At 39.3% G+C, this 14546-nt stretch overlaps 1 protein-coding gene across 1 annotated transcript in view; it reads right to left on the bottom strand.

Annotated features, from left to right (window-relative positions):
• The window catches only part of vta1 (vesicle (multivesicular body) trafficking 1), a 47931-nt gene that overhangs the window by 31383 nt on the left and 2002 nt on the right, over positions 1–14546 (bottom strand). The window contains exon 2 of the mRNA XM_054618567.1: positions 2648–2742. Within this exon, the coding sequence (XP_054474542.1) occupies positions 2648–2742 (95 nt within the window). The remainder of the gene's footprint in view (positions 1–2647; positions 2743–14546) is intronic.

The following is a 14546-nucleotide window of genomic DNA, read 5'->3' on the forward strand; positions in this document are numbered from 1 at the left end:
AAATAATGACTGCGTTAATAATCTGCAAGCGTAAAATTCATTGGACATGAAAAATATATATTCGTGGGACTAAATGTGCACAAACAGAAAGACATTTACACTATGAGTAAGAACACACACACACACACACACACACACACACACACACACACACACACACACACACACACACACACACACACACACACACACACACACACACACACACACACACACACACACACACACACACACACACACACATCAAAGCAGCGGATGTGAGTCCTGTTGACATCCTGACTGTGTGACAGTAATGACGATCCCTGGAGCTTCTGTAAAAACCTGTGTGTGTGTGTGTGTGTGTGTGTGTGTGTGTGTGTGTGTGTGTGTGTGTGTGTGTGTGTGTGTGAGTTTGCATGTTTACATCCTCGTCCACTGCTTCCTTTAATTGGCTCTTAAAGTGAGTCCAGGGTCGCTGCGGGACTTCCCACCTCCTCCTCCTCCTCCTCCCCCCCTCCATAAAAAAAAAAGAAAAAACCTCCACCTGCTCTTGTTTCACCTCCTCTGAGCTCCACCTCTCACCACTGTGACCCGTTTGTAAAACATGGAGGTGGAGCTTTTTCTCAAATCTTAAAAATAGAAATAAAAATATCCTGTCAACTATTTAACATTTATAAAAGCTCAAAGTAGAACTGGAGACATGATCTGTTGCTGCTCCATCACCTCTCCTTCTGTTCCTCTCCACCTCTCGATTAAAAGGCTCATTTGTTTGACCCCCGCTGGGACGCTCCGAGCCCGTTCACCTCCTCTTCCTCCTCCTCCTCCTCCCCATCATAACAACTCCATAAAATCGAATTAGTCTGGCCCTTGTTGACAAGCAGCCTCCTTCAGGTAAATGAGCGTCAAATGAAAGCCTCTGCATTTATGAAAACACCAAAAGGCTTTTTGTGACAGAATTCTCGATCAATCCTGACGTACGTGTGCTGCAGTGGAACATTTAAACCTGAGACTTGTTGAATTATTGGAGACTTACTTTGATTTGAAGGTATTTAAAGTGCAGCATATGCAGAAGGTGACTGTTATGGACGTCCATCTTTCCTCTGCAGGGTTGAAGTGACCGTGCAGCCAAATGTAATATGTGATAAATGTAACAATCAGGGCAATCAATCAATTAGCAGCCGGTTAGCAGCACAGTCTGCTCGGCTAAATAACGGAGCTAACGGAGCTCAGCAACATTTGGAACAATGAACTTAATCAGACACTTATTATATTGTAATTCATTCCCATTTATCTGCTCCGATTAATCACAGTGAATAAGAGCAGAGCGCTTCTTATAAAGGAGCTAACTGCTAACGTATGGAGGTTCCATTCGTTCAAGCTCTAAACTGTAAAAATGAGTATTGGCTGAAGGTAAATGTTATCATGATGTGTTCAAATGTAATCTTTAAACATGAATAAAAGGAGATGTTTTCACATTAATATAAAACAAATATTAGAGATGAATTATGAGCTGTTTAACTTCCTAACACTAGCTCTAAACAGATTATAATACATCAATAAAATGACTATTACCCAATCAAAAAATGTTTAATCAAAGCAAATCTTTTTTTAAAAAGTACAGTTATTTATTTCTTAATGATTTTTAATTATATGTTTAAATGTAATTCATGACTAAAAATGACAAAAACTAAGTAAATTGTATAACATTTAGAATTTCATTTTTAGACGTTATTTTGTCAAATTGTCAAAATCTCTATTGAATTGTTTAGACATTAACTGGTCTACATTCTTCATTTCTGAAAAGTAAGTTTGGCTATTGGGCAAGTAAAACATGTCAACAAGTTGATGGTAAAAACTTGATGCCAATCAGTGTGTAGCCCCGCCCTAAAGCATCCCCTGCTTTATGGTCTGTTTGACTCTAAATGGAGCATCATTTACTAAATGAACATCATGCTGTATTGAAGAAGACTTGAAACTAGAGATTGAGACCATAAACTCATGTTTACAATGTTTACTGAGGGAATAAATCAAGAGAGAAGTAGAGTCATTTTCTCACAGACTTATATACAGTATATATATGTGTGTGTGTGTGTGTGTGTGTGTGTGTGTGTGTGTGTGTGTGTGTGTGTACTGATTACAGTAGAGCTCTGCAGTGTGTGTTGTAAGAAAACCTCTGTATCAGCCATCCTTCATTATCTCACATTTTGCAAACCTCCGCTCTCCTCACTGATGTATTCTGATCACAGTAATGAGGCTGTCAGCTCTACAGTCGGCCATTTTTCTCCATGAAGCTGGTTCCGATATGTCACCTGTCACTTTGCTCCAACTCGTATGAAAACATAATGAGATTCTTAACAACCGGCCGGTTTCTTTTCCCCAGAAGTCTCAAACACAAAGCCTTGAATCTACTCAGCCTCTTAACGGGACACTGAGGTATTTTCACGGATGGTTTTTATGAACATATAGATGATGCAGAAGGACTTTTGTGATATTTCAGCTTTAGTATTTGGACATTTTACTTAAAGGGAGAGTAACAAGTGGCTCTGGTAAGTAATAAAACCTCAGCATGTGATGTGAGAGCAGCAGCTGATTGGTCCAAACAAGCCTTTAATGGTTCGACGCTGACATTGTACCCAGGAGAAACAGGACTTCAGAGGGTCTAGCTTACCGTCTCCAGCTGGTCCATGAGTTTGATCAGGAACTTTCTGCACTCTGGTGTTTTACTGTCCAGCTTCATGCCGGTCTGCATGGCGTAGAGCCGACCTGAGGACATAAGAGAGAGCGGGGGGTCATTAAACATGTTTTTTACTGCTCAGTGAAGTCTGTTCGTCTGCAGAGACCTGAGGACGAGCATCCGAGGAGGTTTTTTCAAACACGGAGACACAGCGGAGAGGAAGTTTCAACCTGAGACGTGACAGAGCTGTCAGAACTCCAACTCCCACAATCCCTCATCTGTCAATTAACCTTTTGGTCGGATTCTTCTCTTCACATGTTAGTCTTTAAACTCTCCAGCTAGATGACCCGAGCAGCAGCAGAAAAGCATGTAGGGTCGACCCACAATCCACTGGGGCAGCTGGGTTGCAATGTTATTTTTTTCCTACTGTGGCTGAATTGAGTTAAATATCAGGAGGAAGTGAAGATGTGTGAAGCTGCTCAATGCCCAGGTCTCATGATGGTGGTGGAAAACCCTGAGCATCATGCAAACACCAAATCCAGGAAATATAGAGGCCGGCAACAACAACCAATATCAAGTCCATATATGGTAGGAATCATTCTCTGGTTCTGGTTTCTCCAACATGAGGATTTGCTGCTTTAATCCATTTTATAGCATCTTAATTAGAATAATACACATGACAGTTTACATAGTTAATGAACACATTGGATCTATTTTGGAAATCTGCTGGGATTTCTTCTTTACCAATGTACCCTCTTAATAAAGGCAACCCACAGCATTTAATGGTTTAAGCAGATACTTCCTGAATGTGTCAACTAGTATGCTGGATGTATAAACCAACAAAAACACACGTTAAATTGTTTGGAATTGTAGTTTTCTGTGGTTTTCAGGGGTTCAAAGTGTACTGTTGGCTTCAATCTGGTGCAGCAACAAAAGCTAAACACAATGACATCCAGGTTTGTCATGTGGTGGGGTCGGTTACCAGGCGACCGTCCACATTTCGCTCTATTCTACGGTTGGTGTTGAGTCTCAGTGCTGCACAGCATCAACAGAACAATGTCCCACTTCACAGGACACGCTGGTGGAGAGTCACCACTCAACGTTTCCTAAAAAAAAAAAAAAAAAAAAAAAGGCAGCAGCGTGACACACATGTATGTGGAGGCAGATCACCAGCAGACACTAAACAGCCGGCGAGCCAGTCGGCAGCCAGTCAGCCGGCCATCGAGTCACAAAGACGTCCTTTGTGCTCCGACACCTAAACGACGTTCACTGACGATGAACTGCAACACAGACGGCTTTGACAGCAGAGAGGATGTGAGGCCACAGACACTGAAGAACTACAAGCCCAGCCAAGATTTGGAACACTTCCAGATGTGTTCACACTAAAGCTGGAGCCCCCTGGTGGTCAGTGACGGTACTGTGCGTTTGTTTTCAATGTCAATATAGTATTTTAAGGTAGTTTATCACTTGAAAGTTTTTTGTATCGATTCTCAAAATCCACAGTTTGGTTCATACTTTTATAGCATTTCTTTGCCTGAATTCCTTGTTTTTTTCCGTGTTTATTACTGGAGCGCTTATAGCATATGACAGATTACATTCATAAACATATGAAAGGAAGCGTCAGGATTGGTTTACCAAACGCCACCAAACTGACCCAGGGAGGAGAGCCGAGATGGAAGCTAAGCTAACCCAGCTAGGACCTGAGGCTACTCCACTACTCTCATGTCTTTTTTATGTGATTGCTTTGTATGAACAGCTGATGGTGTGAGCAGGCGGTGTTTCTACTGCCTCTGTTATTCACGTCCATTACTGCAAAGAGAGCAGCACTCCAGTGTGTGTGGCAGGTGAAAACTGGCCATGATGAGATTTCAGGTTGTTATTTACTGAGATTACAGACTCTCTGATGGTGCGTTCCACTCTGATGCACCTCCTCTCTGCCCGTAGTGCATCATTTAAAGTAGAAAAACGAAACTTTTCACTCCTTTCCACTTTATACCATTCATCAATCTAAAGTAAAGTAAAAGGAGGGACATAAAAGCCTGAACGTTACACACTGAAGGACTTACATGACGTATTTGTTGACGGCTTTTCCTCATAATGAAGATGTCACATCCCATAAATTCACCCTGCTGTCAAAACAAACATTTTCAACGACGGGACAGAAACAACACAATAAAAAGCTCAAAAGACTCCAGAGCCTTCGTGGAGATTTATCGCTCTGTTTGCTTACTCTCTTATTCATACATCGGCCTCAAAGAGCACTCCTCTATCCAATCAATCAATAAAGTTTGTCTTGAGATGGAAACTCAAATTAACTAGAGGGACGTTTAGCTGCGTACGGTTTTCCAGGATGATGATGTATTCAGTGGGTTGAACCATTCATATCTGATCATGTTAAAGCCGATCAATACCAATCACTAGTGGAGTAACGGACCGTTGTTGATCAGTGATCCTACTGATCCCCCTCACGGTTTCATTTGACAGTTTATCGTTAGCCATCGCAGTGTAAATAACGTTATAACGTTATCATGATGTGTTCACATGTAATCTGTAAAATGTAGCGTTGGTGATAAACTAGAATAAATCCAGTAGTTTGAAGGAGATGTTTTCACATTAATATAAAATAGATATTAGAGATGAATTATGAACTTTGTTGTTAACTGAAAGTATAACATTTAGTATTTTTGATGGTTTACTGACTTCAGAGAAATGAATGATTTTTGGGACCTTGGAAAAAATAAATATATATCATCATATATCCATCACTATCAGTAGAGAGGCTGACAATCATGTGTTGATCCCTGAACTGTGAATCCGGAGAGATGAAACCCTTCTTTAAGGAGGGACTTTGTTCTCCTGGATCCTCACTCAGAGTGACATCCAGTGCTGAAGGACATATGTCCAGAGGAGAAGCTTTAACAGCAGGATGAAGTGTTCTGGCAGAGAGCCACAGACGTTTGACGTTGGTCATGAAGAATCTGATCCGGTCTGAATCTGGGCCAACGAAGCCTCTCCGTCATGACAAGGAGGTTATTATGGAGGAGGTAAATCACTGTCAGGTGTAAAAGCCAGAACAAGTGCTTCATTACATCACAAATGTTCCTGATAGGATCCTCACAGGCCATGTTTAATCTGAACAGGTCCATAAAACACGGAGCAATCTGGTCCTGATGTGGTGGAAACAAAGACATGCTACGTTGTCTCCTTTATTTGAAATCCACAGTTGTCAAAGTTTATTGAATCTAAAATAATACGTCCAAATTCAAAGAGAATTCAATGTTCTATCAGTAAACTATTGCTCTTCTCTTTCATGTCGACAGACTGGTGGATATCTCCAGCTGTTCTTGTGAAACCTGTTAAGCTGCATTATTAGTTCTGGTTTGGGGGTGATGGAGAACATTTACTATGATGTGAAATGCAGTTCAGGCGATGTTGAAAGCGGAAAAAATTATTATGATATTTTCCGGATGCATATTTTTATCTCCAGTTACAGTTACAACATGTTTACATGTGTTAATGCCCATAATCCTCCTTGTTTTTCTCATCATTCTGTCCTGCAGCACCTCTTCTCACCCTCTCTCTGAAACGCTAAGTTGTAGCTCCTCCCTCCAGAAAGCAAAGTCTGCTCTGATTGGTCAACGTTTCATATTTAAAAAAACTCTTCCTCCAGAGCATGACAAATGAACAATAGCTCACCTTAGGGTTCGAACCCAGGCCTCCTGGGTGAGAGACTGCATTCATAACCACTACACCACGGTAGACGTGGACTTCAGAGCAATCTCTTTCTTTCATGTTTGAGTGAGGGCCAAACTAGCCCAAGAGTTTTACGTCACTTCTGTAACATTGTGACCTCATAAAGTTACATTGTGACCTCATAAAGTTACATTATGACCTCATAAAGTTACGGAAGTGAAGGAGAGAATTCAATGGAGCCGTTTCAGGAGCTGTACAAATATATATAACACACTAAAGAAGAGCGAAAAAGTGGAAAAGCATAATAGGGCCACTTTAAAGTAAGTACAAGTATTTATTGTGCAGTTAAATGTTCGCTCTCAGTGTTTCACTATCATATATTACACATTTCCCTGCTGCGGGACTAATAAAGGATTATCTTATCTTATTTTATGGAGTGAGATGATCTGGAGGAGAAGTGGAAGGTAATATAACAATACTCATGTAAAGTACAAGTACCTCACATATATGTATGTTAGTAATATGCATGAGTAAATGTACTTATTTACATTACTGGTTTGTGAGTAAAAAATGAGATAATAAAGTTGTTAAAAGTGAGTTTAAAAATATTTGTTTGCTTCATTTCTGTAAATATGGAATTCATTTAAAGTTAAGATAATAGTAATAGCTAAAACTGTTTGATTAGATCCAACAAAACCACAACATGGTGTCAAACTTCTTCTGGTGGTAGTCCTGTTTGTTGGAGGTTCAAACAAAGAACCATACTCCACCCTCCTGTACATTAGTAATGAACACAAAGTAAACAGAGAGCTTTTCTTTGTTCAGACTCGTTTATAACGTCAATGATCCAATCAGGTAGAAACGGTAACTGACTCTCAGCCAATCGCTGTCAGACGCTTCATTACAGCTGAACAAATCACAGCTCTGACTGAACCCAACGCTGATGGTCCTGTTCTGGACTGGAGGTGAGGTAATATATTAGCTAATCTAGAGAGACCTGCTGATGAAGGGTGGAGGCAGAGTGATGGATGGGAAGGATGGAGGCTCAGATGTGATTCTGATGGATGAGTGAAGACTGTAATAAACCTGATTACTTAGCAAATGAGGAGGAGGCTCAGTCAGCAGGAGGCTGTTTGAATAGAGTCGACAATAAACTACAATTCTATTTCATTCATTCAAATATGTTAAGGGTAATAATGCTAAATTATGTTCCATTTATAATACTTTCAGCTCCAAATGTTCCCACTGAAGTTGTATAAAAAAGAAAATGATGGATTATTTCCTAAAACAGCCGGTCATTTATTAGAAACCAGAAGGAACTGGTGCAATTATTGGGACCATTAATCCACATTTGGTGCTTCATTTCATTCTTACTGCATCCCCAATGTCCACTTATTATATTTATTGTATTTTCATTGTTGGAAAAAATCAACGTTATTTTTTTTTAGTACTGCAGTTTTCAAGATGTGAGGCAGCATCCTGACATAAGAAGAAAGAAGAGTAAGCATTGCACAGGAAGACAAGGAATAAGTTTTGTTTTTTGAATGAAAACACTGTAAAACTTTATGCGATTGATAATCAGCACTAATAAATAATTCATTTTATGACAAATTGATTATGAAAATAGCTGTGGGGCTTTTTGTAGATACTTTAACTTTTGGTTTTAAGTCTTTTCATGGGATTTGTTTAATATAAACTTTCGGGTTATGACGACAATTTGTCATCTTGACACTTTGTGTAATAAAGGATTAAAATCACCCAAAAATAAACTTACAGGAAATATAGAATAACAGCAGAATGTTACTTTAATTCATCACAAAAACACACATACATGCTGTCACATCTCTTCAATCAAATCTTCTCTCCAGAGCCAAGTTTGAAACCATCTGTTCAGCCAATTAGTGTTGATCTCATCATTGGTTTTGGGAAAATCCATGAACACGTCTTAGAAAGAGGCTGTGCACACACACACACACACACACACACACACACACACACACACACACACACACACACACACACACACACACACACACACACACACACACACACACACACACACACACACACACACACACACACACACACAGAGAGACACATGGTGCTGCTGACCTCCAGTGGTCTGCCTGGATCACTGGTCCACTCCAGCTCACATTAAACACATCAGGCCGCATTCCAAACAGTACACGTCCACCCTGCACAGCTTCCTATACCTCACACTGACCTGCTCACAAGAAAATAAGACTGTAAAACACTTGGCAGTGATCCAAATCAATCCCAGTCCGTCTGTCTCAGAACATCAACGACAAAAAGCTTTTTCCTCACTTTGAGATAAACGTTAATCGGCTTATCTGCTGCCAACGGAGCCAATCACAACACGAACACACCTCTACTGGTCTCCGTTAAACCAAACCCGACTCCCTGGTCCCTGGTTCCGATTTAATCCACTAAGTACCCGATCCGAGGAAAAAGACATTACAGTTTGACTGACAGCTGATTCTGAGCAAAACAACAGCAACACTCGGGTCCTTTAAGACATTTCAGAAGAGGGTAAAAAAAGAAAGGAAAACATTTTTTACAAACCAATCAAACATAACTGGTCTAAAGTTTGAACCACAGCAGCAACATGTTCCACATCGTTAAAATGATGGACACACTGTTTCTCTCACAAGACAAAACCAAAACTCTGAATATTAGCTGATACCAAGTACTGATCCAAACTGTTGGTTTAGTTGTTTAAACCTAACTGTTGGTTTAGTTGTTTAAACCTAACTGTTGGTTTTGTTGTCTAAACCTAACTGTTGGTTTAGTTGTCTAAACCTAACTGTTGGTTTTGTTGTCTAAACCTAACTGTTGGTTTTGTTGTTTAAACCTAACTGTTGGTTTAGTTGTCTAAACCTAACTGTTGGTTTTGTTGTCTAAACCTAACTGTTGGTTTAGTTGTTTAAACCTAACTGTTGGTTTTGTTGTCTAAACCTAACTGTTGGTTTAGTTGTTTAAACCTAACTGTTGGTTTTGTTGTCTAAACCTAACTGTTGGTTTAGTTGTTTAAACCTAACTGTTGGTTTAGTTGTCTAAACCTAACTGTTGGTTTTGTTGTCTAAACCTAACTGTTGGTTTAGTTGTCTAAACCTAACTGTTGGTTTTGTTGTCTAAACCTAACTGTTGGTTTTGTTGTTTAAACCTAACTGTTGGTTTAGTTGTCTAAACCTAACTGTTGGTTTTGTTGTCTAAACCTAACTGTTGGTTTTGTTGTTTAAACCTAACTGTTGGTTTTGTTGTCTAAACCTAACTGTTGGTTTAGTTGTCTAAACCTAACTGTTGGTTTTGTTGTCTAAACCTAACTGTTGGTTTTGTTGTCTAAACCTAACTGTTGGTTTAGTTGTCTAAACCTAACTGTTGGTTTTGTTGTTTAAACCTAACTGTTGGTTTAGTTGCACATTTATACAGCCAGCTCAGTATGACGGCAGTTTTGTGAAATTGTCACGAAATGCAACGTATTGGTTTGTTGTACAGGGACACAAATTGACCGTTTTCTTTCATGTCGCTCATTTTGGAAAACAATGGATCCTTATTAGTGGTGAACACATGAATTAAATGCATCCAGGTGATTAAACACCAGTCAGATAAAAATATGTACTTTATAAACTCCAAAACGAAGACATCATTTGTGAAATGTTTGTGTTAATCTATTCAAAGCAGAAAAAGGGGAACTGTTGTCTGTGCTGTATGCAAAACCCTCCACACAGTATTTACATCATGAGCAGAAGAGACCTGTTTCATTTCACTCTAAACTGGTCATAAAATCTGCTCTAATCAGACTGGAAAGTGTCCAACCATCACTTTGGATCTCATCTCCAGACACTAAAATGAAACAGTAAAAACGTCTGCATTTTACAACCACTCTCAAATCCCCACGAAGCCAAGAACCCGTCCTTATTTACAGCGACCACTTCAGGATAAACCCAACAAAAAAAACAAGGTAAGTAAACTGTGTGCGTTTGCTTTTAACCTCCAAGAAATTATTTGTAGAAGAAGAAAACACTACTTGTGAAGGTAAATATTTAAACTCTCCATCTGGTGTAAGTTCTCTTCAGGTTAAAAAGTTGCTTTAAGTCATAAAAGTCAAATGTTTAATTAATGAAACTGTCGAAATGTGAATAAATCCACAGATGTGTTCCACGCAGGTTAAACAAATGTATACGCTTGTCGTCATTGGTCAATTTCACCCCCAACAGATTAAAGATATATATATATATATTTTTTTTTTAATCACACACACAATCTGAGAAACTAATATCCTCATTCACCTCAGAAGAAAACAATCAGAAACACAAGTTATCTTTTGAACACACACACACACACACACACACACACACACACACACACACACACACACACACACACACACACACACACACACACACACACACACACACACACACACACACACACACACACACACACACACACACACACACACACACACACAGGTCGAGGTGGATGAACAACAAAATGTGTTACAAACCTTTTAACACAGCAGTTCTTTACTTTCAGGCAGCAGGTCACAAAGCACTCATGTCATTTTGTAATGAAATAACAAATGACTATGTGTTTCCCTTAAAATGTAACACACACACACACACACACACACACACACACACACACACACACACACACACACACACACACACACACACACACACACACACACACACACACACACACACACACACACACACACACACACACACACACACCTCGGCTGGATTCCATTCACATCGCCATCCTCATTTCAGTCCAATCCATTTCCCAGCATGCCCTCTGCCTCACAGCCCTCAGTCATCTGTAGCCAATCAGAGGTCAGTAAAGGAGCCATGCTGAGTCTCTGATTGGTTGTTTCCACAGTAAAAACTCATAAAACTCCATAAACTGCAACACAGAGAAATAGAAAACTTGGCTTCATTTTATTTATAGCTACTTAATCTAAATTATTGATATGAATGAAAGTTAGGAAAGGGCTGCACGGTGGTGTAGTGGTTAGCACTGTCGCCTCACAGCAAGAGGGGTCTAGGTTCAGTTCCCGGGCTGGACAACCTTCTGTGAGGAGTTTGCATGTTCTCCCCGTGTCAGCGTGGGTTCTCTCCGGGTTCTCCGGCTTCCTCCCACAGTCCAAAGACATGCAGCTTAGGTGCATTGAAGACTCTAAACTGCCCGTAGGTGTGGATGTGAGTGTGAATGGTTGTTTGTCTCTATATGTCAGCCCTGTGACAGACTGGAGACCTGTCCAGGTGAACCCTGTCCAGGTGAACCCTGTCCAGGTGAACCCTGCCTTCACCCATTGACAGCTGAGATCGGCTCCAGCACCCTGCGACCCTTAACTGGATAAGCAGGTTACGGAAAATGGATGGATGGATGAAAGTTAGAGAGAAGACGTCTCACTCTGTTGGATTTGTTTGAATACAGAAACTCTGTTAATTAAACAGACGGTGCTACAAATGACTTTCTGGTTGAAAACCCAAACCTGCATGTCACTCTGAGGTTTAATTGATTACACTGGAAGGTGGGAACAGCTGATCGATAAATAAAATCAAATAATACTTTAATATTAAGTAAGTAAATATAAATACATTTAAAAAAATAAAATTAAAAAATAAAGGCCTATTTCTGAGAAAAATGGTATTTCATTGTGTGAATGAGTTGACTTTAATAATAATGAATACATTTCAAAGGGCTAATCTGAGTTGAATGACAGACGGGTACCGTAAAGCATCAGGGATTTGAAATGTATTTTTAATATGTTTTTTATTCTAAAATGTGTTATAAAAGTAGAAATGTTTTTCTTTTAAAAGACACTTTTCCAGCATAAACCCTGCTCTAGCAGAGGGCCACAGAGAAACGTCCTGTTTCCACAATTCCCTTTCAAAATAAAAGCAGACCACCTCAGAGGAAGATGAGAAATTTCTAAAAAGTCCTATATGAGCTGTATTTAAGAGTTAAATCCAACAGTTAAAATACTGACACATATTTTATATATATATATATATCAAGATATAATTTATAAGCCGTATCGCCAAGTGTTGGCAACATCTATAAAAGCACAGATCATTAAATACTATGTTCTAGTCAGGTGCATTTTAAAGCAATAAAGTTGTGCAGCACCGAGGTGTGGCAGCAAGCATCAGCATAAACCCAATTATTTCTTATTTATACATTCCTTATGATAAAGTACTAGTAGAAGTATTTACTGGATGTGAAGGAGTGGTGGAAAGGAAACTATAAAGCAGACTGTTGAGAACTTTTTTTGGTGTAAAGCCAAAAACTCTCTGATGTTAATCTAGTCTATTCCTTTACACACCAACTGTCACTGCATTTAACATCCATCCTGAATAAAGGTGCAGCATGATCTAGAGATTGAGACCATAAACTCATGTTTACAATGTTTACTGAGGGAATAAATCAAGAGAGAAGTAGAGTCATTTTCTCATAGACTTCTATACAACCAGAGGAGTCGCCCCCTGATGGACACTAGAGAGAATGCAGCTTTAAGATACTTATGCAACCCTGTCCAACAACTAGCTGGTAAAACGGTGACAGTTTAACCCTCCCTGTTAATTCAACACATAACGGACTCATCACTTCTTTGGGATCAGAATACCAAACACTGACCAAATATAGAATTCTTCTTCTCCCGGTAAGAAAAGCTTCCCGTCAGTTTCTAACGTCCCTGTTTCTTCTGACAGCTGTCAGCGCGGTGGACACTTCTGATCTGACAGCCTTCTATCTTTTTATGCTTTCTATAACTCTTCATGTTCATCTGGCCTCCAGCAGCTCCACCATGTCACAGCCCACCTGGGACAGAATCAGACCCCCGCTGACACTCCATGTCATCAGGACGTTTGTCCTACTTCATGGGAAAACAAGCTGTACTTGATGCAGCAACAGTGTCATATATACACCTGAATATATGACCTTTATTAACACCGAAATCTGTCATTATGGGTGATTGAAAAAAGTGAATTTCAAAAAGGAAATCATTCAGAAACAGGAGCTTGTTTGAACTATTTCTGGTAAATTTAAGATGGTTATGTATGTGTATATGTGATAAACATTTAGTTTCAGCCCAGTATCATTGAATATTCTGTAAATGTTAACTGTTGATTGTATTGATTGTTCTTGTTATGTTTCCATATTCTTTGTTACCTTTTTCTACATAGATAATATCCATCTAAATGTTCATATTTCTGTCTGTGTCTGCAGGCTTTTATGGTTTCCTTCATGCTACTTTCTCTTTTCTTATTTTACCCTCTTCTAATCATATTATATTTACCTTTCTTATTCTACTCTTTAATGTTTGTGTCACATTAATGTGATTTCAACATGGAGGGGCTGAAACTCACCCAGACCTGTAATTTATAGTCTCAATAAAGCTGAACAAACCTTTTTAATATCTCAGACAGAGACCACTGCAACAAGAGCTGTAATGTTTGGATAAAATCTACATTTATCTTAACTTGTTGCAGCGTTTCCTCTCAGGATATTACATGCTGTCTGCTGATGAAAGCTTAAACAAACGTCACAAGTGTTAAATATATGAAATGTGTTGTGTGAAATAGCTCCTCTGCTCTTTCTCCCTGAAGGACAGTGTTATATTTCATTAAAGTGTATTATATTTTATGATGTTAGTGGAGGTGGATTTATGTGTAAGGTAAGGCGGCCCACCTCTATAAATAAAGAGGCCATAAAACTCAGCAATGAAGAGGAAAAGTTTGGCCCGTTTGAAACTTATCTAATCAGGAAAAAGCTTCGGTAAGACTCTCCACCAATCTGAGGTTCACAGATAAATAGTTTCATATTTGAAAAATGAATCAAACATTATGCAAACAGAGGAAACCCTTGGGGACTATTTTTTCAGTGGATTAATCCACACTTTGGGGCAGCAGGACGATTGATGAATGTGGGATTGAGTCGAAATAAATGCTTTTCTACAAGAACATGTTTACCTGCTTTAATGTTAAAAAAACTCATTATTATTTCCTCATACTATCAGTCTGAATATACCGGTATTCACCTTCTGTCTGAACAACCGCTTTAGTGCGTTTCAATGGAATTACCCAACAGCTTGGGTCCATGTTTACTTCCTGTCAGCTGATGTCGTTCTTATACACTGCAACCGGAGACACATTTAGAATGTTTGTTT

The sequence above is a fragment of the Anoplopoma fimbria genome, chromosome 18 (genome assembly GCF_027596085.1).
Source record: "Anoplopoma fimbria isolate UVic2021 breed Golden Eagle Sablefish chromosome 18, Afim_UVic_2022, whole genome shotgun sequence".
Taxonomy (NCBI): Eukaryota; Metazoa; Chordata; class Actinopteri; order Perciformes; family Anoplopomatidae; genus Anoplopoma; species Anoplopoma fimbria.